The sequence below is a fragment of the Pavona decussata genome, unplaced genomic scaffold (genome assembly GCF_977016875.1).
Source record: "Pavona decussata unplaced genomic scaffold, jaPavDecu1.1 SCAFFOLD_244, whole genome shotgun sequence".
Lineage (NCBI taxonomy): Eukaryota > Metazoa > Cnidaria > Anthozoa > Scleractinia > Agariciidae > Pavona > Pavona decussata.
The window spans coordinates 417,398-440,470 of record NW_028145649.1 but is presented as its reverse complement, the minus strand read 5'-3'; the positions used below and the strand labels follow the sequence as shown (position 1 = coordinate 440,470).

At 39.2% G+C, this 23,073-nt stretch overlaps 1 protein-coding gene and 1 pseudogene across 2 annotated transcripts; both read left to right on the top strand.

Annotated features, from left to right (window-relative positions):
- The first annotated feature begins 5,457 nt into the window (after positions 1–5,457).
- On the top strand, positions 5,458–7,722 carry LOC146457275 (tetratricopeptide repeat protein 28-like). Its single transcript, XM_085092095.1, has 2 exons — positions 5,458–7,168; positions 7,603–7,722. The coding sequence occupies exons 1-2, from the start codon at positions 5,509–5,511 to the stop codon at positions 7,638–7,640; spliced, it is 1,698 nt and encodes a 565-aa protein (XP_084948221.1). The 5' UTR covers positions 5,458–5,508; the 3' UTR covers positions 7,641–7,722.
- Positions 7,723–13,057: 5,335 nt separating this feature from the next.
- Positions 13,058–22,596, top strand: LOC146457274 (uncharacterized; annotated as a pseudogene). Its single transcript, XR_014858492.1, has 6 exons — positions 13,058–13,305; positions 16,622–16,839; positions 18,229–18,568; positions 20,374–20,791; positions 21,313–21,538; positions 21,974–22,596. The product of XR_014858492.1 is annotated as an uncharacterized LOC146457274 (transcript).
- Positions 22,597–23,073: the final 477 nt, after the last annotated feature.

Here is a 23,073-nt window from a genome sequence, read left to right as displayed (position 1 = left end):
TTGGCGCCTGTCACACGTATTTGTTTCGAGTTTTGATTAACTCAATGTGTTATTATACTCTGAGCCTCACTATGGACTCGACCGGCTTCGTGCATTGTTTTTATGATGATAATTAGTTTTCGTTCATATATATTCGTGTCAAATGTATTCTCTTTTATTACGAATAAGGCCAAACAGCTAAATTACTATTGACCAATTTAGGCTTATTGTCACGAAAAACTGTTACTCAACTGTCGTGGGAACCGAACGTTTCGTTTTGGTGGAATATCGGTTAGCAGGGCGGCATTTCCACTTCAGAAATTCGGTATAAAATTGTGATGGAAAACTAGCGTTTCCATTGGGGAAATGTTATCTCAAACTTTGGAAACACCGTGAAAAGCTAAACCTTACGTTTTTGGAGTGGCAAATATGCCGTTTTTTAAATTTGTTGAATAAGTTCAGCTTGTATTTTCGAAAGGACAACAACAGCCTGGAAAATTGGAGACTAATATAAGTTTCTTTTCCTAAACGTTTCCTCGATGAAACTTGGATCTAGAATCTCTTTACAGAAAAAATGTGTTAGCTTTCTCAAATTTGCCTTACATAAGAACACAGAGAACAGCTTTTACATTATCATTTGCTTGAACGCTCTTCGCAGGTGTCAATCCTCGCTCTCAGGAGGAGACACCATGAAAACGAGGTTGGTTAGGTGTCCCTGAGCTGTTTAAACTAAAATTGCAAATATGAAATGAAAACAATAGAACACAGTGCTGAGACTCAGTACAACTTTGGTTATAACAAACAATTAAAGAAATAAAGAGATGTGTGTTGTGAATAAAACCGTTTTAAACTGAGACCGCGTTAGTGTTGAAACTAACCTGGTGAGTTGTTTTGTGAAAATTATTATGGATCAAAATTGATACACTGTGAGGGAAAAATACCGTGGGAAATTTGCCCTTATCAAATCGTGATCTTCTCAGACTATCTTTCCTTTTAGGTACGTCGAATGTAACAGAAGTACGTTTGATAAGACCTGCGATCATCATCTACACAAAAATGGTGGATGGAAAGTCAGGAGATCTAGACATAGAGAACCATATTTTAGAGCTTAGTAATGCCAAAGAAGCTGGGAACAGATGGAGGGAGGGATGTGCCTCGTTTGAACTGGGCGATGCGTATTTCCAAAGGGGTGATTTTAAAAAGGCCATAGAGCATGGTACGCAATCGCTTAGTATTGCAAAAGAAATGAGTGATAAAGTTTTGGAGAGGAAAGCCTATTGTCTTTTGGGCGAAGCTTATAACAGTCTGGGTGATTTTGATCCCGCCATAAAGCACCTTACTAAATATCTTAGCATTGCACGAGAACTGAAGAGGCGAACTTCAGAGGGAACAGCCTGCTGCCGGCTCGGCTCTGCTTATAAGGGACTTCGCAATTTTGAACAAGCTATAGAGTTCTACAAACTGCATCTTAGTATTGCCAAAGAAGTAGGGGACAAGGATAGCAAGAGTTGTGCTCTTAGACAACTGGGCGAAGTTTATCACAGTCTGGGTAATTTCAAACAAGCCATAGAGTACCACACCAAAAGACTCAGTATTGCAAAAGAACTGGGGAACAGAACTGCAGAGGGAAAAGACTGCTGCTGGATCGGCTTTGCTCATGAGAAACTTTGCAATTTTAAACAAGCTATAGAGTTCTACAAACTGCATCTTAGTATTGCCAAAGAAGTAGGGGACAGGAATAGCGACAGATGTGCTTGTGAACGACTGGGTGGTGTTTATTGCAGTCTGGGTAATTTCAAACAAGCCATAGAGTACCACACCAAAAGTCTAAGTATTGCAAAAGAACTGGGGAACAGAACTGCAGAGGGAAGAGCCTGCTGCCAGCTCGGCATCGATTATGAGGGACTTCGCAATTTTGAACAAGCTATAGAGTACTACAAACTGCATCTTAGTATTGCCAAAGAAGTAGGGAACAGGGATAGCGAGAGTTGTGCTCTTAGACAACTGGGCGAAGTTTATCACAGTCTGGGTAATTTCAAACAAGCCATAGAGTACCACACCAAAAGACTCAGTATTGCAAAAGAACTGGGGAACAGAACTGCAGAGGGAAAAGACTGCTGCTGGATCGGCTTTGCTCATGAGAAACTTTGCAATTTTAAACAAGCTATAGAGTTCTACAAACTGCATCTTAGTATTGCCAAAGAAGTAGGGGACAGGGATAGCGACAGATGTGCTTGTGAACGACTGGGTCGTGTTTATTGCAGTCTGGGTAATTTCAAACAAGCCATAGAGTACCACACCAAAAGTCTCAGTGTTGCAAAAGAACTGGGGAACAGAACTGCAGAGGGAAGAGCCTGCTGCCAGCTCGGCATCGATTATGAGGGACTTCGCAATTTTGAACAAGCTATAGAGTACTACAAACTGCATCTTAGTATTGCCAAAGAAGTAGGGAACAGGGATAGCGAGAGTTGTGCTCTTAGACAACTGGGCGAAGTTTATCACAGTCTGGGTAATTTCAAACAAGCCATAGAGTACCACACCAAAAGACTCAGTATTGCAAAAGAACTGGGGAACAGAACTGCAGAGGGAAAAGACTGCTGCTGGATCGGCTTTGCTCATGAGAAACTTTGCAATTTTAAACAAGCTATAGAGTTCTACAAACTGCATCTTAGTATTGCCAAAGAAGTAGGGGACAGGGATAGCGACAGATGTGCTTGTGAACGACTGGGTGGTGTTTATTGCAGTCTGGGTAATTTCAAACAAGCCATAGAGTACCACACCAAAAGTCTCAGTATTGCAAAAGAACTGGGGAACAGAACTGCAGAGGGAAGAGCCTGCTGCCAGCTCGGCATCGATTATGAGGGACTTCGCAATTTTGAACAAGCTATAGAGTACTACAAACTGCATCTTAGTATTGCCAAAGAAGTAGGGGACAGGGATAGCGAGTGTTGTGCTCTTAGACAACTGGGCGAAGTTTATCACAGTCTGGGTAATTTCAAACAAGCCATAGAGTACCACACCAAAAGTCTCAGTATTGCAAAAGAACTGGGGAACAGAACTGCAGAGGGAAGAGCCTGCTGCCTGCTCGGCATCGATTATGAGGGACTTCGCAATTTTGAACAAGCTATAGAGTACAACAAACTGCATCTTAGTATTGCCAAAGAAGTAGGCAACAGGGATAGCGAGTGTTGTGCTCTTAGACAACTGGGCGAAGTTTATCACAGTCTGGGTAATTTCAAACAAGCCATAGAGTACCACACCAAAAGTCTCAGTATTGCAAAAGAACTGGGGAACAGAACTGCAGAGGGAAGAGCCTGCTGCCTGCTCGGCATCGATTATGAGGGACTTCGCAATTTTGAACAAGCTATAGAGTACAACAAACTGCATCTTAGTATTGCCAAAGAAGTAGGGAACAGGGATAGCGAGAGTTGTGCTCTTAGACAACTGGGCGAAGTCTATCACAGTCTGTGTAATTTCAAACAAGCCATAAAGTACCACACCAAAAGACTCAGTATTGCAAAAGAACTGGGGAACAGAACTGCAGAAGGAAAAGACTGCTGCTGGATCGGCTTTGCTCATGAGAAACTTTGCAATTTTAAACAAGCTATAGAGTTCTACAAACTGCATCTTAGTATTGCCAAAGAAGTAGGGGACAGGGATAGCGACGGATGTGCTTGTGAACGACTGGGTGGTGTTTATTGCAGTCTGGGTAATTTCAAACAAGCCATAGAGTACCACACCAAAAGTCTCAGTATTGCAAAAGAACTGGGGAACAGAACTGCAGAGGGAAGAGCCTGCTGCCTGCTCGGCATCGATTATGAGGGACTTCGCAATTTTGAACAAGCTATAGAGTACAACAAACTGCATCTTAGTATTGCCAAAGAAGTAGCCAACAGGGATAGCGAGTGTTGTGCTCTTAGACAACTGGGCGAAGTTTATCACAGTCTGGGTAATTTCAAACAAGCCATAGAGTACCACACCAAAAGTCTCAGTATTGCAAAAGAACTGGGGAACAGAACTGCAGAGGGAAGAGCCTGCTGCCTGCTCGGCATCGATTATGAGGGACTTCGCAATTTTGAACAAGCTATAGAGTACAACAAACTGCATCTTAGTATTGCCAAAGAAGTAGGGAACAGGGATAGCGAGAGTTGTGCTCTTAGACAACTGGGCGAAGTCTATCACAGTCTGTGTAATTTCAAACAAGCCATAAAGTACCACACCAAAAGACTCAGTATTGCAAAAGAACTGGGGAACAGAACTGCAGAGGGAAAAGACTGCTGCTGGATCGGCTTTGCTCATGAGAAACTTTGCAATTTTAAACAAGCTATAGAGTTCTACAAACTGCATCTTAGTATTGCCAAAGAAGTAGGGGACAGGGATAGCGACGGATGTGCTTGTGAACGACTGGGTGGTGTTTATTGCAGTCTGGGTAATTTCAAACAAGCCATAGAGTACCACACCAAAAGTCTCAGTATTGCAAAAGAACTGGGGAACAGAACTGCAGAGGGAAGAGCCTGCTGCCTGCTCGGCATCGATTATGAGGGACTTCGCAATTTTGAACAAGCTATAGAGTACTACAAACTGCATCTTAGTATTGCCAAAGAAGTAGGGAACAGGGATAGCGAGAGTTGTGCTCTTAGACAACTGGGCGAAGTTTATCACAGTCTGGGTAATTTCAAACAAGCCATAGAGTACCACACCAAAAGACTCAGTATTGCAAAAGAACTGGGGAACAGAACTGCAGAGGGAAAAGACTGCTGCTGGATCGGCTTTGCTCATGAGAAACTTTGCAATTTTAAACAAGCTATAGAGTTCTACAAACTGCATCTTAGTATTGCCAAAGAAGTAGGGGACAGGGATAGCGACGGATGTGCTTGTGAACGACTGGGTCGTGTTTATTGCAGTCTGGGTAATTTCAAACAAGCCATAGAGTACCACACCAAAAGTCTCAGTATTGCAAAAGAACTGGGGAACAGAGCTGCAGAGGGAAGAGCCTGCTGCCTGCTCGGCATGGATCATAAGAGACTTCGCAATTTTGAACAAGCTATAGAGTACTACAAACTGCATCTCAGTATTGCCAAAGAATTAGGGGACAGGAATAGCGAGACATGTGCTTGTAAACGACAGGGCGGTATTTATTTTATCAATCTGGGTAATTTCAAGCAAGCCATAGAGTACTACACTCAACATCTCAGTATTGTCAAAGAACTGGGTGACAGAGACTCAGAAGAAAAGACTTATGAATGTCTAAGCACAATATATGGAAAGCTTGGTGTTTTTAAACAAGCTATAGATTGCCATAAACAGCATTTCAGGATTGCTAAAGGAGTGAGAAACAAGGCTAGCGAGGGAAAGACATATCTCAGTCTGGGCGAGTACCACAACATAATGAAAAACTTAGAAAAAGCCACGAAAAACTTTAGAAAAGGACTCAATATTGCTAAAGAAGTAGGGGACAGGTTAGTGGAAGTCCGAGCCTACTGCAGCCTTGGCAATGTTTACCTCGAGCTGGGTGATTTGGAGCAAGCCATGGAGTACTTTAAACAACAACTTATCATTGCTGAGGAACTTAGGAACAAGGAAAGAGAGGGACTTGCATATTTTAATCTTGGCTTAGTTTATTACGGCATGGGTAATATAGAACAAGCCATAGAGTACCACAAACTATCTCTTTCTATGAGCAAAGAGTCAGGGAACAGGCTCCTGGAGGGAAATGCATACGCTAGACTAGGTCTTGATTATGAATCATCCGCTTCTTTTTCTGAGGCTATTGATTGTTATCAATCAAGCATAGAGATCCTAGATAGTGCAAGAGCTCTTCTTCAGTCAGAAGATGCGTGGAAAATAGGATTTCGTGATCTCAACTCTCATCCGTACACTGGTCTGTGGAGAACTCTTTTAAAGAAAGGAGAGGCTGAGGAGGCTTTATGTGCTGCTGAGAAAGGACGAGCACAGGCTTTGATAGATGTTTTGAAGACACAGTATGGGGTTGACTCACAACCGTCCATTTCAGTTGAGCCAAAGGAAACGATTTCCTATATGTTAAACGATTTACCAACACAAACAGTGTTTGTAGCACTTGATGAAGCATATGGCACGATCAATTTTTGGGTACTAGTGAAGAGCAGAGACCTTCATTTTAAACAAACCAAAATTGAACCTGGACATGCCTCCCTCTTACTGGAAACAACCTTGACAAAGATTGGTGTTCGCGGTCGCGTCATATGCGAGAATCGCTCAATGGATGAGCTAAGTGATGACTCACGATCCAAAAGAGAAGATGTGGAAGAAACACAAGAGTCCTCAATCCCCACTGCTGTCAATTCTTTGCGTGGTCTGTATGATGTGATTATTGGCCCCATTGCAGACTTGCTCCAAGGTGACCAGTTGATAATTATTCCGGATGGTCCATTTTGCCTGGCTCCTTATTCTGCATTGAGTGAGTCAATCAGGATTCGCATTGTTCCCTCGCTGACCGCGTTGAAACTGATTGCAGGTGCACCTGACGACTTCCACTCTAAGACTGCGGCGCTTGTCGTTGGAGACCCATGTCTAAAGGAAGTCAGCGTTACGTATACCAGTCAATTCGGTGAGCCCTTATGGAAGCAGCTAGGATATGCCAGAGAGGAAGCAAAGATGATTGGAGAACTTCTAAACATCACACCTCTGATTGGGAGTGATGCAACAAAAGACGAAGTGCTGAAAAGGCTCAAGTCCGTTGCCTTGGTGCACATTGCCGCACATGGATGTGCGGAAACCGGAGAAATTGTTTTGGCCCCAAAGTCTGACAAGACATCGCAGATCCTTGAAAGGCAAGATTTCATCTTAACAATGTCAGACGTGCAAGCCGTTCGTCTGCGTGCAAGGCTTGTTGTGCTTAGTTGCTGTCACAGTGGCCGGGGAGAGGTCAAGTCTGAGGGTGTGGTCGGCATAGCACGTGCTTTCTTGTGTGCTGGTGCTCGGTCTGTTCTGGTGTCACTCTGGGCGATTGATGACGAGGTAACCTTGATGTTCATGAGAAACTTCTACCAACACCTGGCAGATGGGAAACGCGCCAGTGTGGCTCTTCACCAGGCTATGAAATCACTTCGGGAGTCACAGGAGTTCGGTGCCGTGAAGTATTGGGCTCCATTTGTGCTGATTGGTGATGACGTCACTCTTGAGATTGCGAACAGAAATAGAGAGAATGGTGAGTCTAGTTTGCGTTTGAATTTAGACAAAAGTAATTTTATTTGTAAATAACTAAGGAAGTCAAGGTCTGAGGGTCTTCAAGTCTGTCTGAAAGTTATGTTGTGATGAAATTTGTTGTGCGATGATTCCATTTGTTTCAGATTCAGTTAAGCTCTTAACGCGTTCAGGCTTAGGACCTGAATTGGCGAAATGGCAGAAAGTGTTGTGAGATTTTATAGGTGAAGTCACAAACTAATTTTTCAATCGTGGGCTATCTTTTCTTTCGGTTTTCAAAACATGAAAGTCTGGAATAGACTTATGATTTAGTTATTTGTTGATAGGCGGAATGTCGACATGCACGTCACGTTACGTCACGCACTCCTCACCACGGAAGACTCATAAAGATGCTCTCACAGATTAAATTATTTTGTTTTATTTTATTTTGTTTGGCAGAGGAAGCGTCTTCAAGCCAAGAAGGAGCTGCTCAGTAAAGCCGACCCTGACGTATGATAATGTCCATTTGGTGTCTTTTAACCCTGGCGACTTCTGAGATACAGTGTAATCATCTCGAATCCAAAAGATGTCAAAAACCAGTGGTCTATGCCTGCTTTGTTAAGAAATGAACAAGAGAATAATGTAAACCGGATTGTACGGAACATTGGCCATTTTCTTGTTATTCGTTTAGTGAAGGACATATTCATTGCTTGTTTCTGTATATATGTTTTGAAGCTATTACTGTGTATATAGTTTGAAGCCATTACTTTCACAGGATAGAATAACCAAATCAAATATTACTTAATTATTATTTAGAATAGATGATGCACATTGGTTTTTTTGCATATATTTTCTGTGATGGAAAATAGCTTTTATGGATCCAAACAAAAACAACAAGAACAAAAAAAATTTTGATGTTGTCATGGAAACAAGAGATGGCTGCCTCGTTCCTCTTTTTTTAAGGTCGCATTCTTTCGGGACCGTTTTGGAATATTTTCTTGGACCTATTCTGTTTTCGGCATGAACAGAATTTTATTCCATTGATTCTGCCCCTGATACCAGCGTGAACGGAACTGACGGTTTGCCAAGAATAGAAATTGCGTTCTTTTGAGAAAGCTTTCAGATTTATTGAAATAGGAGGACTCGCGTTCTTTTAGGAAGGTTTTTAGTCGATAAAATCGGAATAGGCATAAAGGCATTTTTTTGTAAACTGATAGTCTGTGTATTCTGTTATTTCTGGACCGGAATAAGAATAGCCAGAATTTGTCTCAAAAGAATGCGCCTCTAAATCAGCTCAACTGTTTCGTTTCACGATGAAACTCGTATTTCCATTGACATAGTTTTTGGTGAAGTGGTAACGAGGTTTTCATAACGGGGTGAAAGTCTCATTAGTATCGTGTTAAGAGCCCTATTAATAACAGGATAATTAGTGTAGGGTATATACCTATATTAAGTAATGAAAACATTCGCAATAAAATAATAATCCTACATGGTAACTTTGGCGTGATAAAAGTAATATTGAAATTTTGTTTTCTTTATTTTTTCCTTTCAAGCGCTCCCAATGAAGGCGACTTCATTTTTACGATGAAAAGTCCAAAGACTACTGCAAAGCTGACACAACGTAATATATTTTAAAACAATATTTCGGCTGGCCAAACCAGCCTTCTTCAGGTTAAGATGTTACTAAATTATATAAATGAAATTACAATATTATATTATGGAGGATGTTGCAATACATAGGAGCAGCGGAAATGACGTTTATAAGGTGGTACCAAAGGATAAGAAAATAAGTAAAATAAAATAAAAAAAATAAAAAAATTACAATTTATCACGTCTATTCAAACCGTGGGGTTCCAAGGTCTCCGCTAAATCTATAAAAAAAGACACTCTGGCTTTTCTGATTGAATAGCGTGAGGAGTGGATAACTTCAAGTGGTATTAGTTGCATGTCAGTGTGGCAGTGGTTAGGTTGAGAAAGAAAATGTTTAGAAACAGTGGTTGGTTTGGATGTAATATTAGTTTTGTCAACTGGGCGTCTATGTTCGTTGAATCTGTCTTTGAGACGTCGCTTAGGTTCACCTATGTATTGTAAATGGCAGCGGTTACATTGTACCATGTAGATTAAATTTTTGGTGTTACAGGTTATATGTGAAGTGATGTTACGGGTTTCGCCAAGCAGGATCTTCGTTCACGGCTTTTGCAGTTTTTAAAGTTTTTATTTTGAAATAGACATACCCAAAGACAAAGAAAAAAAAATACCACTAAACTTAAGACCTGCGCCAAAAAACAAGTGGAGAACGATCGGTAAAAACAGGATTGTTTTCGGTGTACAAACTAGTGGAAAATGAAACTGCTGGAATATTTTGGTTTCAAGTGTTAAAAATGTTGGCTTCTTTCAGCTATTTTATGCTTTGAGTTCAAGAATACATCTCGAAATTTCCAGTTGACTGTGGAGTCGACTAAACGTTGTTTCGGTTTAAAATTAAAATTGGAGTTAGAAGCTGTACTTTCTTATTCCTTTTTAAACAAAACAAAGACGCAAAAAAATCCGTCACTTAATTTGTTTTCTCACGGAGCAATAAAGAGCTCTCTAGAAATTCTTTTTAAAGGTGTCCTTTGCGTTTCTGGTCGAATTAGAGTTTGAAAATGTTGGTTTTTGTGGTGAGAGGAAAACGGGAGTAACCGGAGAAAAAGCCTCGGGGCAAAGATGAGAACCAACAATAAATTCAACTTGAACCTGGGGCGCTTTATGGGAGGCAAGTGTTGTTATCAATGCGCATGCGCCATCCCTGCTCCCCTGGATAGCACGTTCTTGCAACTCACATTGCGAGAAGGGAAGAAAGTTGCGGGTTTCTATGAAAAAATATTCAAACCAAAAACAAAAAAAAAAAAAACAAAACAAAACAAAAACAAAAAATTTCAAGACGTACCCACTCCACCCCCTTATAAGCCCCTTCCCTTTCCCACTGGCGGCCTACAGCAAACAAATAGCTGTAGAATCATACAATCAACAAACATTAGCTTTCAACAAAATAGTTCAAGGAGGACCCAGAGGAATCTGGTTTTGGAAAGCATGTAAATTATCGGTTAACTTGATTACTGTTTGTTTCGAAATGACTTATTTGTAAAATCATAATCTCTTTTCATGAAGGCCCAAACAAGTCTTTTTTGCATTAATGTAGGAAAAATATTTGAGGTTTCAATGTTATTCGTGCCAAGATGAATTGATGATGAGTGCCTTAGGAATAATTTTAGACTGCTAGCGGTCTCTTTCTTCTCCTAAGTTCTTTAGCGCGCAAAGGATCTCCCCAATCCCCCCTCGTTCATTTTACTAATTTGCATAATTTTATTGTCACTTTGTGCGCATGACCTGAGAAAAAGGTACGACTGCTCGCAGTCTATAATTATTTATTCTGGCCTTGGGGCGGTGGAATGTCGAAAACGAAAAACTAAATATCTAAGATTAAAAAATGAAGCACCTTGAAGGTCGAAAACGAAGCCAGGAAGCATCCAAAACTTAGAAACTAAACTGCAGTCATCCTTTATTTCAGAGCTGACTCGTGAGTTTGAACGAAAATCACACTTTACACTTCCGCCCTTCCACAGATGAGAGACAAAGCCCCAAACGTCTGGAATTTGTTCAATTTTAAGTCACTTGTTCACCATTTACTCAACTTTTACGACAAATTCGCACCCTCGAAATCGGCCCTTAAAGGAGCATTGTCACTTTTGTGTTACCCCCGAATGGCGAAACAAAAACATGTGTATTAATAGCCGTGTTATAGTAATTATGCCCCAGTTTGTTTCATGACTACTCCAATAACTAGTGCACAAAGGTTGTGTAGGTTATCTTTGCAGATGACCAAGATGGAAATGGATTGAAAATTGAAAAAAAAATGGGCCAATGTTTTCAAGTTTTTTTACCATGCGGTTTATTTGGGGAAGATCCGACTAAACTGATTGGTTATGTTTTGCTCTTCCTTCGATAAGTCTGTTTATATTGTTTTCTTTGTACTCTTAGAGAAAATTCATGTTTAATCAAAGTTACTTTGACAAAATTTTGTGCAGTTTTGACGGAAACTTGGAAAAATGCCGTGACAATGCCCCATTACCTTTTCAATATAATTACGCGAAATTTATGTCCACTCTGCCGGCTGAGAGAACTAACAGCCTTTTATAATGATTATAGTTTGTGTCAGGGGAAAGTTGCACTGATGTGGGTGATTTAAACTGAAATGTTGCATGACGCTGAATATTAACTAGAAAATAAATTGAATGAATAATGCCACACGAAGTATGTCGCATGTAACACTGATAAGATAAAGTTAGTGAGAAAGCAGATTGCACAATTGTAAACCGGCAAAGCCCGAAGTTAACGTACTGCATGACAATGATGTAACTGCACGCATCTATTAAGCTAAATCAGGAAGAGAAACGCGTGTAATTGTGTCATAGGAATTAAATTTAGTGGCATTACAATAGTGTAGCCTTGGGATTTTACTGTGCTCGTGATTGTAGGGAAAATACCTGTTGCGCAAATAGAACCTAGTAAATCTTAGTACAATTATAATGTAAGGTCAGATCGAGTAAGAACGAATTGTGAACGGAACTGTGAATAGCGAATAGAAGATAGTGAATTGTAGATTGGATCGGAGATTGTCGGATTGTTGGAATAAATCTTCAGTAAGGGAAAGATACAGTCCTCTCCAGTTTGTGAACCGGCGAATGCGGAGTCCGTGAAAGATTCTGCGACAGTTTGTGCTAAGCGTCTTTCACTGAAACATGGTTTACAGTAGTCAACACTAAAACAGTCTATTGATTATTGGCTGTCCTTGGAAACGACGCCATCTAACCCCACCTCTAATTGCTTGCCTTCCAATTCAAAATTGCAATTATTCTTTACTGTGATAAGGTCTGTTCAGCAGGCAGACAAACGGAAAGGTAATCACAAGATATAAAATACCTTTTGCTTTGCCCGATAAAGGAAGTTGTTCGAGAATTTTAATTAAGTACGGTAATCAAAATATCAGCGAAAAGAGACTACGTTTCGAAGACATCGCGGTTTTATTTTCAATTAAAAAAAGTCAATCTTCAAGTGGAGTTAATTGACTTGAAAATGAGGCCACCCTGTGTTCGAAACGTAGTCTCTTTTGGCTAATTTTTATTTCAAATTGTTTCTCTAAATCCTGACTTATTAGAATCAAAACATCGGAAGTTCGAAAGTTTTCCACTGTCAAATTACACGTGGCCACTTATTAACAGCTGTCCACGGTTGCATCCAGTTTTGATTCTCGGATTGGTCTCCTCTGTAGTGTTACATGTAAGTTTTCTAAGCAGTATCGAGCTTGCTTACTTCAGTTCCTTCTAATTATTCCACGTGCACAAATCTCGTGCCCAGAGTCATCAGCGGTTGGTCGCCAGGAGAGAGACTGGGAAGATCCCATTTTTTTGGACTGGCTGCACTATTAGGCTGGTATTGTTTTACCCCAGAAATCTTGAGGTAAAAAAATTCCAGTAACCCAGAGTCTCTCCTGGTGACCAACCTCTCCGATCCGCTACGATCTTTTGGTCATTGTAGGGGTTAGATCGTTGGCCCTGGTTACTCTCCGTTACCACTGAGAACTCCTGCGGTTACTCAGTCTCTCTTTACTGATGAATTCACCGTGATTTCACTTTTTTCTTTATTTGTCTCTTCGTCTACGAATTCCAGGTAATCAGCAACTGCGGAGTCTCTGCACTGCAAATGCAGATCTTATCCGGCTTCCTAAAAAAACATCAGCATTTTTCACCAAAATTCCTGAGGGTGGGGAAGGGATAAATCGTAGCGCTCTTTCCATGGCAACCTAATGACAACAGCCTCAATCACATGCACAAGCAACAAAATTCCAATATGGCGGACGCTAGACTTTTGAAGTGTGGTGTAAAATTCTTTATATATAATTTTTTTTACCCGATTCAATGAATACAAAACTCGCAGGATCCGAGGATTGTGAAGAGAAGGAATTCAAACTGCCCAGAACTCGCAACCTTCTCCCATCGAAGACATACCGCGAGAGTATTAAGAGATGGGGAGAACCTTCAGAATTGAGCAGAAGACGCATAATTATTGTCCCTTCCATAAAATGCCCGGCTAGAGATGTTTCGGCGACAACGGTGAGCCAAGGTAAGAAGGCAGATAATATCGGATAATTGGGAAAAATAAACGAACACCATTCGAAGTCTTGTTTGTATGAGCGTATACAGTCTGAGCTAGTAAAAACAAGCCAGAATTTAGCTGGTATAAATTTTAGCGCACTTTTAGAACAAAGCTTCGTCCAGGTCTTCAATAATGGTTTCTTATTGTTTCAATGTGTGCATGCGGATAAGCTAAACATTATTCACTGTTGACCCGATCGTCAAATGACTTTATTTTATACAGTCAAGAGACATAATTTGCCTGCACGCCGAACTTGGGCAAGCATCTTTAGTTTACCTGATAATTTTTCTCGGTATAAATAAAGTCAAACAGATTACCTCATCATTTAGATGTAACTGCTGTATGCCCAGTAGGGTTGCTCTAGCTCTCTCCTCGTAATTATATAACAGAGGCCTCTTTCGCACTTGAGCAGTCAACCTCTGTAGAGGACAGAGGGACCCCTCCTTAAAAGAGGTGGGAAATATCGTCATCTCTCTTTGGTGGATAAATTGTGGATTTTGGTATCCTCCAGGCACTGAATCTTGAAGATATTTGTAGTCATCAAGGTATCATTGAAGTTTTCAAATGCAGATTAATTAAGAAATTAAAAAATGTCATAATGTATTTTTGGTAAATTTATGTAGAAGAAGCAATCAGACGTGAGATTTATAAAATTCCTTCACAACCATCATTATTTTATCAGTTTCATTGGTGGACATCAATGGTGGTGTTCCCCCAGGAGTTTGATTCAAATTTCCAACCAGTATCCCCACTTGGAAACTGTCTGCTCAGTTTTTTCCTCTTGGTGTACAAACTGATGTCAGTGTCCCAGTAACTTTCGGAGTAGGTAGTGAAACAATTGAATCAACTGTTATTTAAATTCCTTTGGAATGGCACGGATAAGGTAACACGCGTTTCGGTAATAAATGAATACGAGGAAGGTGGATTAAAAATGATCAATTTAGATTGCATGATAAAGTCCTTAAGGCTGGCATGGTTAAAGCGTATTTTTGAAGGTCAGAATGGAACGTGGAAAACTTACCTACAGCACTTGCTAGAACCGATGGGAGGTTTTTTCTTCTTAAATTGTAACTATGATATTAAGGATTACAAAATCTCTTCTAAGTTTTATTGTGAACTACTTTCTTGGTGGTCAGATTTTCGTGACTCTTTTGCCTCTCAGAGAGACTGGCAAAATGTTATTTGGAATAATAAAGAAATTCGCATTGACAAGAGACCAGTTTTCTACAAAAATTATTTCATGGCAGGATTGATCTTTACTCAAGATCTACTTTTCAGTTTAAATATAGAAGTCTCTTTTTGCCACTGGTCGCATAAGATTTCCAAAACTAACTTTTTGCAATGGGCTGGCCTTCGACATTCAATACCTTCTTCTTTAAAAATTACTTCTCCCTGTCCATCTACAGCCTCTCCATTATTTTCAATTGATGACAACATCTTTGATGTCACAAAAAAGAAATCAAAGGACTATTACTCATTACTTGCACGCAAAAAAGCACAGCCTCCTAATATCGTTCGTAAATTGCAGAATGATTTTAATTTTTCGTTTGATCAGCTGAGAGAAATCTTCACTCTGCCACATTCTGTTGTGCTTGAATCATACGTAAAAGGTTTTCAGTTCAAAGTGATCAACTCTATTTTATACACAAATTCTAAATTATATAAAATAGGCTTCAAAACGGATGATCTGTGCTCGTTTTGCAAGGCAGAATCTGAAACCTTACACCACCTTTTGTATCAGTGTCCCTTTGTTAGACAGTTTTGGAATGATTTTCAAGATTACTGGCACCAACTCTCAAATCAGCAAATTCGTCTTACTCTTCAAGATGTTTTATTTGGAATTATAATTAAACCATGCCCTTTACTTAACCTACTGAATTATTTTATAATAATTGGGAAACTGTTTCTATGGGACTGCAGAAGAACCCAGATTCGACCCAAAATCCAAGGATTTCAAAGTAAAATAGTCATAAAATATGAAACCGAAAGAAAGATCAATAACACAAAATTCTTTAAGAAAAAGTGGGTACTATCCCCAGTTTAATGTGAAGAATTACATTACACATAAACTTTTGTGTGGTATTTTCATTCATAAGTGCAACTGTAACCTATTGTTAGTCTCTTTTTTTTTTCTTACTTCGTTAGTAACAACTTTTAATTTAATTTTAATATTGCAACTATTGTGTAACTGTATATTGTAAGTGTTAGTAGAAGTATTTAAGTATTGTTTCTATTATGATAGTATTAGTAGTAAATTTGAGTGAATTGTAATTCGTTGTAAGTCTAAAAAATAGTCATACCTTGTCAGTAGAAGAATTTAATTTAATATTGTAACTTATTATTATTATTATTATTATTATTACTTTTTTGTAATTTAAGTTAGTATCTTAAGTTGGTATGGTTAGTATTGTAAGTAAAGTTTAGTATTCTATAGTTAATAAAAAAAAATAAATAAATAAATTTAAAAAAAAAAAAAAAAAAAAAAAAACTTTCGGAGTAGGTGTCAGTGAAGAATTTTTGAGGGGGTCAACATATCTGGTTCGATCTCTTCAATTTCAATTTGTCAGGTCAGGAATCCACTTTACTTAGGTTTTTGACCTAAGATCCCTTTTTTTTCTGGAACACCATGATACTCAGATAAAGTGAAGTGGATAATAATTTTGTGGATGGTTGATCTGTCTGACTGCTCGCATTTATACCCTGACATGATTTGTTTCATTTTAGCCAGACTTTCCAAAATCTGGTTCAGGATTTTTTGATATTTATTACAGTGTGGTGCGCCTTACCATGGCACCCAACAAAGTTTGTTGGTTGGCCACAGTAAGGCGCATCGCACTTTAAGCCGGGTCTTGACGATCTGCGAGCCAGCGAGCCATGCGAGGCAGACGTGCGAGGCACTCAGGTTGGCCTAAAAACACTCTGGTTAGCCTAAAAAGCACTCCGGTTAGCCTAAATAGCACTCAGGTTAGCTTAAATAGCTCCCCGGTTAGCTTAACAGTTAGCATTTATGTTGGGGGTTCTTCATGCCTCGCATGCCTTGCATGTTTTATTCATGCCTCACATGTCTGCCTCGCATGGCTTGCATGTTTGGCTCGCTGGCTCTCACATTGGCCACACTCCTTTAAGCCTAATGGCAATTACGCAGTATAAAATTAGCTGGGTACAATTATTATTCTTACATGCACTAGCCTTTACTTGCAATGAGAGCCCTGTTGGTCATAATACTTTTTCTTCATCATTCTATAAAGTAAATTTTTATTAATCAAAGTTTTATGATTTCTAGACAAGAATGCTCAAGGTTGCTCAGAAACTGACAGCTTTGACTCTCAAGTTGCAAGTTACAAGAGAAGATTACAGGAACGCAAGAGGATCCGAGGAATTTTAAACAACTGTGGCCTAAAACAGGACTGGCTTGAAAACAAGACTGCTAAAACAGAATTGGAAAACAGAGTGCTGAAAAGAATGATACTGAAAGGACGACCTGAGATTACCATTAAAGAGGTAGTAACTTGAGATGCACTATCTACAGAGAGTCCTAAAGGGATGACATAATAGTAATAATGATGATGATGATAACATTTTTAGAGCTTCAGTGTACCTGTATATGATTTTTCTAAGTGAAAATTAGGATTTAGGGGTTTGATTAGAACTTAGTGATTAGTTGTTATGGTTTAGTCTTTGCAGGGTTGGCTATGGTTTGCTGCCCAACCATCGTTTGCTTAGTCTCTTGGCATCCAGAAGTTACACTAATAATAATAATTAATATTTGTTACTTGATATCGCACAAATTAACCTACTAATACATGATCAAATGTGCATTTACAATACTAACTAAACTTATATGGATATAATGATATCACGAGATCTAAAATTTGTGAAATTATAAAATTGGATGAGTTTTTACAGGGTTTATACGTATCATGGAAAACCACTGGAAAGTTATGGAATTTTGTTCCAGGCCTGGAAAGTCATGGATTTTAATTGTGGGCCATGGGAAGTCACTTAAAATTATGTACATGTAACTACAATCGTAACTCTCCTTGCGACCACCCTCGTAAGCAACCAGCTCCAGTTACGACCACCATTGTGAAACCCCGTTTGAATTGTCACTTAAACTCTGTAATCAAAAGCTCTCGTAAAGGATTGCTGCCATAAGTGACTGCGACCTACTTTTGGGAATTACCAACTGGTCTATTCCTTTGTTTTTAAGCTTTCCTAAGCCGCCACTCAAAGATTCTGATGCTTATTATGGCATAAGTGTACACTTCGTAATTACATTTACAGTAATATAGCACTGCCTAATAATGTACATAGATAAATATCTCAAATCTAAATTCAAGATAATTTATGGCTGGATCGAGAGTGTTACCCTGAGACCGAGGTAGAAAGCTTAATGCTGAAAGCTTGGGTGAGTGACAAGCCTCTATTGTTTCTGAGCTTTTGGTCTCTTACGACATTGCATTCTCGTAAGTGACCAGCTCTTAAGTTATGACCACTTTTTCCAATTGCCGAGGTGGTGGCTTACAAGAGCTTTGACTTTAATAAAAAAGGAATTAAAAGGGAAGAAGATAAACATTGAAAAGACCTCTTTTAAAGGCTTAATTAACTTGCATGCTATAGACCCTTATCACCTGGCGGCCATGTCTCGGGGTAATAAAAACCTTTGTTTTTGCACGGCAAGCCTCAGCCAGACACGAATTCAGTGTAAGGCTTACTGTGCAAAAACAAAGCTTTTAATTCTCCTGAGGCTCAACATGGCCGCCGAGTGATAAGGGTCTATTGATAACATACTGCTGTAAAATTGAAAACCACTCTTGACTAGTTTTATTATTGAATTTATTAAAAAACATTAACTTGCCTTTTGTTTTACATGTACTTCTTTAAAACAAGACACCCACCCCACCCCCTGTGATTGAAGAGGATACCCTTGTAACAGGGGAGGACAGGGGAGTGCCCACTATTCGCCAGCCCTCCCCAGCTGCCTTGGCTGTCATCCAGGACTACTTGGAGCGTAAGAGGCTTCGTTTGCTGGACCTCTTTGCACAAGCAGATAAGGACAAGAACTGGGTATAGTTTCACGGCAGGAGTTTAGGAACATCATCCGATCATGGCACATCCCGCTGACGGAGATTGACTTGGAGGATTTGATAATGGCTCTAGATAGAGATAGCAGTGATGCCTTGGATTACAGAGAGCTGGCTGTGGGAAGGCAGACATACTTAGAACAAAGGTTAGAAGACTGTTTCTGAGCTCAGTGGCTTAACATATTAGCATTAGTAATAATGTCAAACATGAGGAAGTGTTTTATCTGATTTCTTCACACTGAGAAATGGGTTGAAAAAACAGGGCACACCTGAGTATTTTAAACCAACTTTGATGTGTTTGGAAATCGTATGAAACGCTTTCAGAAGAACTAGAGATATGGTTCAAAAATTTGGGAAATTTTATAAGTTTTTTAGATTAGTTTTAAGCCTTTTTACCAATTATAATCATAAACACTTATTGCCAAAAAGAGCAATATATTTTGAAGTTAGTACGCAACTTAAGCAGTTGCGAAAAAAAAGCCTGAGGTCATGGGTTCAAATCCTGTTCAAGCCTGAATTTTTTTCAGGCTTTCTTTTTGCAACTGCTTAGTTGTGTACTAACTGCGAGGATCTTTTTTCTAATTTTAGCTCTTTTCAGTGTTTGAAACTATTAAAAAAATTAAAAAAAAAATTATTTAATAATTAACAATTTGCTAATTTGTGAAGTAATTTTATTCTTGGAAAACACGTGGCCATTATTGGGTTAATAATTCTTAGAAAAAATCAAAGCAAAAGTTTACAAAATTTTATGATAATTAAGATACCATTCCAAAACTTCAAAACTTCTTCATGGTACAGGTAGTGATTTCCTTTGTTTGATCATAAGAATAGTATTATCAATATTAGTTTGAGCAACAGTCATTTACATTGTGTATCCAATCATGTCTCTGTACTCATCATCGTAAAACCCGATGGGAAGGACTTTAGGCATATGTTGGGCATCTGACTTTCTGAAGAACTGTTAATAATTGTTTGTGGGTTAAATGAGGACAGTTGATCCTCTGGGGTTTAAACACTGAGGACCAGCTTAAGGACGGTGCCTACTAATACCGAAGTATTTTTGCGCAGTTTATGACTATGCAGGAAAAGCAGATCTTAGCAAGGTCTATCGGAATCCAAAAAGAAAATTGGGGGTAACCACACATTTTTTAGAGATAATTATTGAAGCAACAATAATTCTAAAATGCTTTAAAATATAAAGGAATGTATGGCGTTTTTTTTCCAAATTTAGGCTTATTATCTCTGAAAAATATATGGTTAGCCCCAATTTTCTTTTTGGATACCAAGGGCACTTGCTAACTTCTGCTTTCTCCACATAGTTTTAAACCATGCAAAAATATCCCTGTATTTATTTAGCAGACACCACCCGTAGGAAACGCGAGTATCTCAAGATGCACAGAACGTATGCACAGGAACAAAAGTAGGCACCGTCCTTAAGCAGAAAAATGTAAATAGGAAATTGTGGGGACCTTGGTGACTCAGATAGGAAGTGGCTATGCTGCTGAAGCGGATGGATCCTTAGATGGGGCCGCCTAAAATGTAACTTGAAAATTAAATTTGCATTCTCTTTACTTTAAAACTTGTGATCATTCCAACTGATTTCATTCACACATTGTGACCTTGAATTCCTTCAGGAAACGTTGTTCCAATGTTTTATCTACTACCTTGCACTTCATTTGCATTCAAAACCTATGATAAATTATGGGCAAGCTAGGTTTCTGTTTTTATTTCTAAACAAAGTGCAAAACAGTCAGGATAAACCATTGGAGCAACGTTTCCCGAAGGAATCAAGACTACCTGCAAAAACTACAGTGAATCTGAGCTAAAACACTCAAAAGGCAATCTGAAATCAATGCGAATTTTTACCGAGCTCTTCCATTGCTATAAAAGACGTCCACAGTCCATTCAAGACGCAGAGACTAATGCTTGTCAACATTCTATATTTCCTCAGGGTAAACAAGCAAACTGGAGAGTTCCTTCATGATCCTGCTAACACCAAATCAGCAAAAAGACCAGAAACAATTCCAGAAGAGCCAGAACCAGCTGTGGATCCTTCTCAGGAAAAATGGGCTGGGTCAGGAACACAGAGGCCAGGGTCTCCACAGAGACCTACATCCCCTCAAAGACCTCCCTCAACGTCAAAAAGCCCTGCTCAACAGAGACCCTCGACTTCCCCTCAGAGAGCCTTTTCACCCTCTCCAGGCCAGCCTGTGCCTTTTGTTGGACAAAGGCCCGATTCTGAGCCCCAGGCACGAGGGTCACGCCCTTATTCCCCCTCTAGTAGTAGTGACTATAGTATGTCACCAACTCTGTTGGAAATTCCTCCTTTTCAATTGTCAGAGAAAGTGGAACAGTTAACCCAAGATGAGGTGAGGGGACTTTGTTTCCTTCTCGCCTGCGTAGCCGGAATCCGGTCGTTTCGCTCGAAAAGTCAGTTTACCCGATCTCACGACGATTCGACCGATGTTTTTGAGTGCGTGGTCTAATAAAACTTCAATTGGAAAAAAAAAACTAGAAGACATGCAAGTAAATTGCGATGGATAAAACGAGCAGGAATACTCAGTACAAATTGTAAAGCCAAACTGAGAGGTCCTGGTATAAGAACCTTGACGCGCCGAGTTTTTTCCAAGATCTTGCGGATTTACCTACATGTGAGATCAAAAAGAAAAGTTTTGCTTGTAGTCATGCTGTCATACCCCAGCAACTCGGAAATGCTCTATTTAATAATTTACAGACTTTAAATTTGAAACGTTTTCTAAATTTGTATCTAAGGACCTCGTTCATACAACGATTGTTTTTGTACAGTTTTGACCAAAATACAGCAAAAGCGCCGTGAAGGTGCACCTTTAAAAAAAGTCTGGTATTAACATGACAGCAACCTCTCTTGCAGATAAAAGACAGACGCTCGAAGAAACAGCAGAAACGGAAAGAAAAAGAGAAAAAGCAAAGGAAGAGGGTACCCCCAGAGAAAGTGACGGTCACACCATCTACCATGGGGGGTAGGCTGGGGGAAATGGTGGACAGGTATCGCAGGATGACCATGAAGGAATATAACGACGTGGTAGAGCTGTGTCAGATGCATGGTGTGCAGGTCAGCAAGGCACTGCTTGGACGAGGTGAGTTGTGTTTGTAGTTGATTTAAGGTCGCATCTAAACTGCGAGGGGTTTTTATTTTTCTTCAAAATATAGAGTTCTAAAGTGTGACGTCACAAATATTTGAATTTTTGAAATTATGGGATTTGTTAGTGTATTCAGAAAGAGTATAATGAAAAATGCCTACTTGTCAAAAATTTTTATTTTTTATTTTAACCAATTAAAATAAGCATCTTATTGCAATTTGAGGGCGAGATATTAGCTGTTATGCCCTGATGACTCCATACAAATCTTTCTTAAATTTTGTCTTAGTTCTTATATTTGGAACTAAGACAAAAGTAGAAGGTTTTGTATGGAGTCAACAGGGAATAAGCGGAATTGATAAATATTATCTCAATCGTTCAGGAAATTCAGACAGTTTCATTTGTTAACTACATTTTTGGTGTCTTGTCTTTCAGTTCTGCTTCAACCTGAAGATACACCACTTTCACAGATAAAACTAAGAGCGAGGAAGCCTGGGCTCTTTTCAATATCCACCAGGCATCACATACCCGCCTCTAAACACCAGTCTTCCGTGGCTGTCACCAGCTTACGACGTCCGAAGTTTAGAGACCTGGGTCCTAGTACGTGACATATGCACATTTGTAAATACAAACATAGGAGTCTTGTAGTGTTTAAAAGACTTTATTTTTTTGGCACAAAAATGTGTAAAATGTTATATTTATTATACAGATATGCAAATATGAACTCTTGTACTGTAAAAATTAGTCATTTTTGGGTTCTTTAGCCCGAGAAATAAATAACAACAGATATTCTAAACAATTTGAAAAGTAATCTGTCAATAATAATCGTAAAGTACACGTTGGTGTTAAAATGTTTATTCAGAGTTACGTGATTTTACCTTTAGCCATTTTGAACTGTTTGCCAAGTCTTTCGACATCTTGCTGTTAGCTTTCTTAATATTTTCATAGACCTATCGACTGCATGTGCGCATGAGCATGACTATTCGCCAAATAATAGGCCAATTTCCGAGTTGCTTTGAATAAACCTCATTATGAAAGCGAGGCTAAGTGCAAAATTTGTTATCATGAAGATTATATTTTATTCATATGCAGACAAAACCAATTCTACATGAAAAGCTTTGCACTTGCTCTCATAACTAGGCTCACAGCAACTTGGAAGTGGACTATTCAAAATGGCATTCGCTGAGGAATGTAACCAGGGAATGGTGTGTTTGGTGAAGAGACAAAGCTAAAAGAAAGTGGGAAGGATGCGCTAAGAGGATATTTAGGAATGAGCTATATTGCGGTGATTATTTTGATCCTTCTCGTGGTTTTCAGAACTTGTCAGTCAATCCACTGTGCGGGAAAAAAATGGCGTCTCAACATTTTACCACAATACCTTGTGAACCTTATACAGCCAATAGGCACATAGCCATATTTTATGGCAAAATTCGCCCCTGTACTAACAATATTGTGTATGCTAGGTTTGTAGTTGTTAAAACTTTTCTGTGTATTTATATAAGTGTTTTTAGGGATTTTGCACCCTAAGAATTATG

Bases quoted from the DNA above. Each gene is read 5' to 3' on its own strand.
- LOC146457275 (XM_085092095.1), top strand. From the start codon at position 5,509: ATGGAGTACTTTAAACAACAACTTATCATTGCTGAGGAACTTAGGAAC. The intron at 7,169-7,602 runs GTGAGTCTAGTT...TTTGTTTGGCAG, and splicing joins GAACAGAAATAGAGAGAATG to AGGAAGCGTCTTCAAGCCAA.